Source organism: Mizuhopecten yessoensis, unplaced genomic scaffold, assembly GCF_002113885.1.
Source record: "Mizuhopecten yessoensis strain PY_sf001 unplaced genomic scaffold, ASM211388v2 scaffold706273, whole genome shotgun sequence".
NCBI classification, from domain to species: domain Eukaryota; kingdom Metazoa; phylum Mollusca; class Bivalvia; order Pectinida; family Pectinidae; genus Mizuhopecten; species Mizuhopecten yessoensis.
Genome location: NW_018475049.1, coordinates 1 through 944, shown reverse-complemented (window position 1 = coordinate 944; position 944 = coordinate 1). Strand labels below are relative to the sequence as shown.

The 944-nt window shown below is 49.0% G+C and overlaps 1 protein-coding gene across 1 annotated transcript; it reads right to left on the bottom strand.

The window, feature by feature from the left end:
* Positions 1-6: 6 nt before the first annotated feature.
* Positions 7-550, bottom strand: LOC110440753 (the record flags this gene model as incomplete). The annotated part of the gene is made up of 2 exons (XM_021483898.1): positions 265-550; positions 7-198 (listed from the first exon to the last, which is right to left on the bottom strand). Coding segments are annotated over exons 1-2 (458 nt in total), but the record flags the coding sequence as incomplete, so codon positions are not given.
* Between the last annotated feature and the right edge of the window lie 394 nt (positions 551-944).

Here is a 944-nt window from a genome sequence, read left to right as displayed (position 1 = left end):
TAGTACATGGAGGTGAGAGGTGATCTGAGGTAGGCATAGTAGGTGTGATTTGATCTGACGTAGGCATAGTTGATGGAGGTGAGAGGTGACCTGAGGTAGGCATAGTACATGGAGGTGAGTGGTGATCTGAGGTAGGCATAGTCCATGGAGGTGAGGGGTGATCTGAGGTAGGCATAGTACATGGAGGTGAGAGGTGATCTGAGGTAGGCATAGGAGGTGGGATTTGATCTGACGTAGGCATAGTTGATGGAGGGGAGAGGTGACCTGAGGTAGGCATAGTACATGGAGGTGAGAGGTGATCTGAGGTAGGCATAGTAGGTGTGATTTGATCTGACGTCGGCATAGTTGATGGAGGTGAGAGGTGACCTGAGGAAGGCATAGTACATGGAGGTGAGTGGTGATCTGAGGTAGGCATAGTCCATGGAGGTGAGAGGTGATCTGAGGTAGCCATAGTACATGGCGGTGAGAGGTGATCTGAGGTAGGCATAGTACAGAGAGGTGAGAGCTGATCTTAGGCAGCCATAGTACATGTAGGTGAGATTTGATCTGTTGTTATCATAGTAGGTGAGGGGTGATCTNCATAGTACATGGCGGTGAGAGGTGATCTGAGGTAGGCATAGTACATGGAGTTGAGAGGTGATCTGAGGTAGGCATAGTACAGAGAGTTGAGAGGTGATCTGGGGTAGCCATAGTACATGGAGGTGAGATGTGATCTGTAGTAATCATAGTAGGTGAGGGGTAATCTGAGGTAGCCATAGTACATGGAGTTGAGAGGTGATCTGAGGTAGGCATATCACATGGAGGTGAGAGGTGATCTGAGGTAGCCATAGTACATGGAGGTGAGAGGTGTTATGAGGTAGGCATAGTTCATGGAGGTGAGTGGTGATCTGAGGTAACTGTAGTACAGGGAGGTGAGAGGTGATCTGATGTAGGCATAGTACATG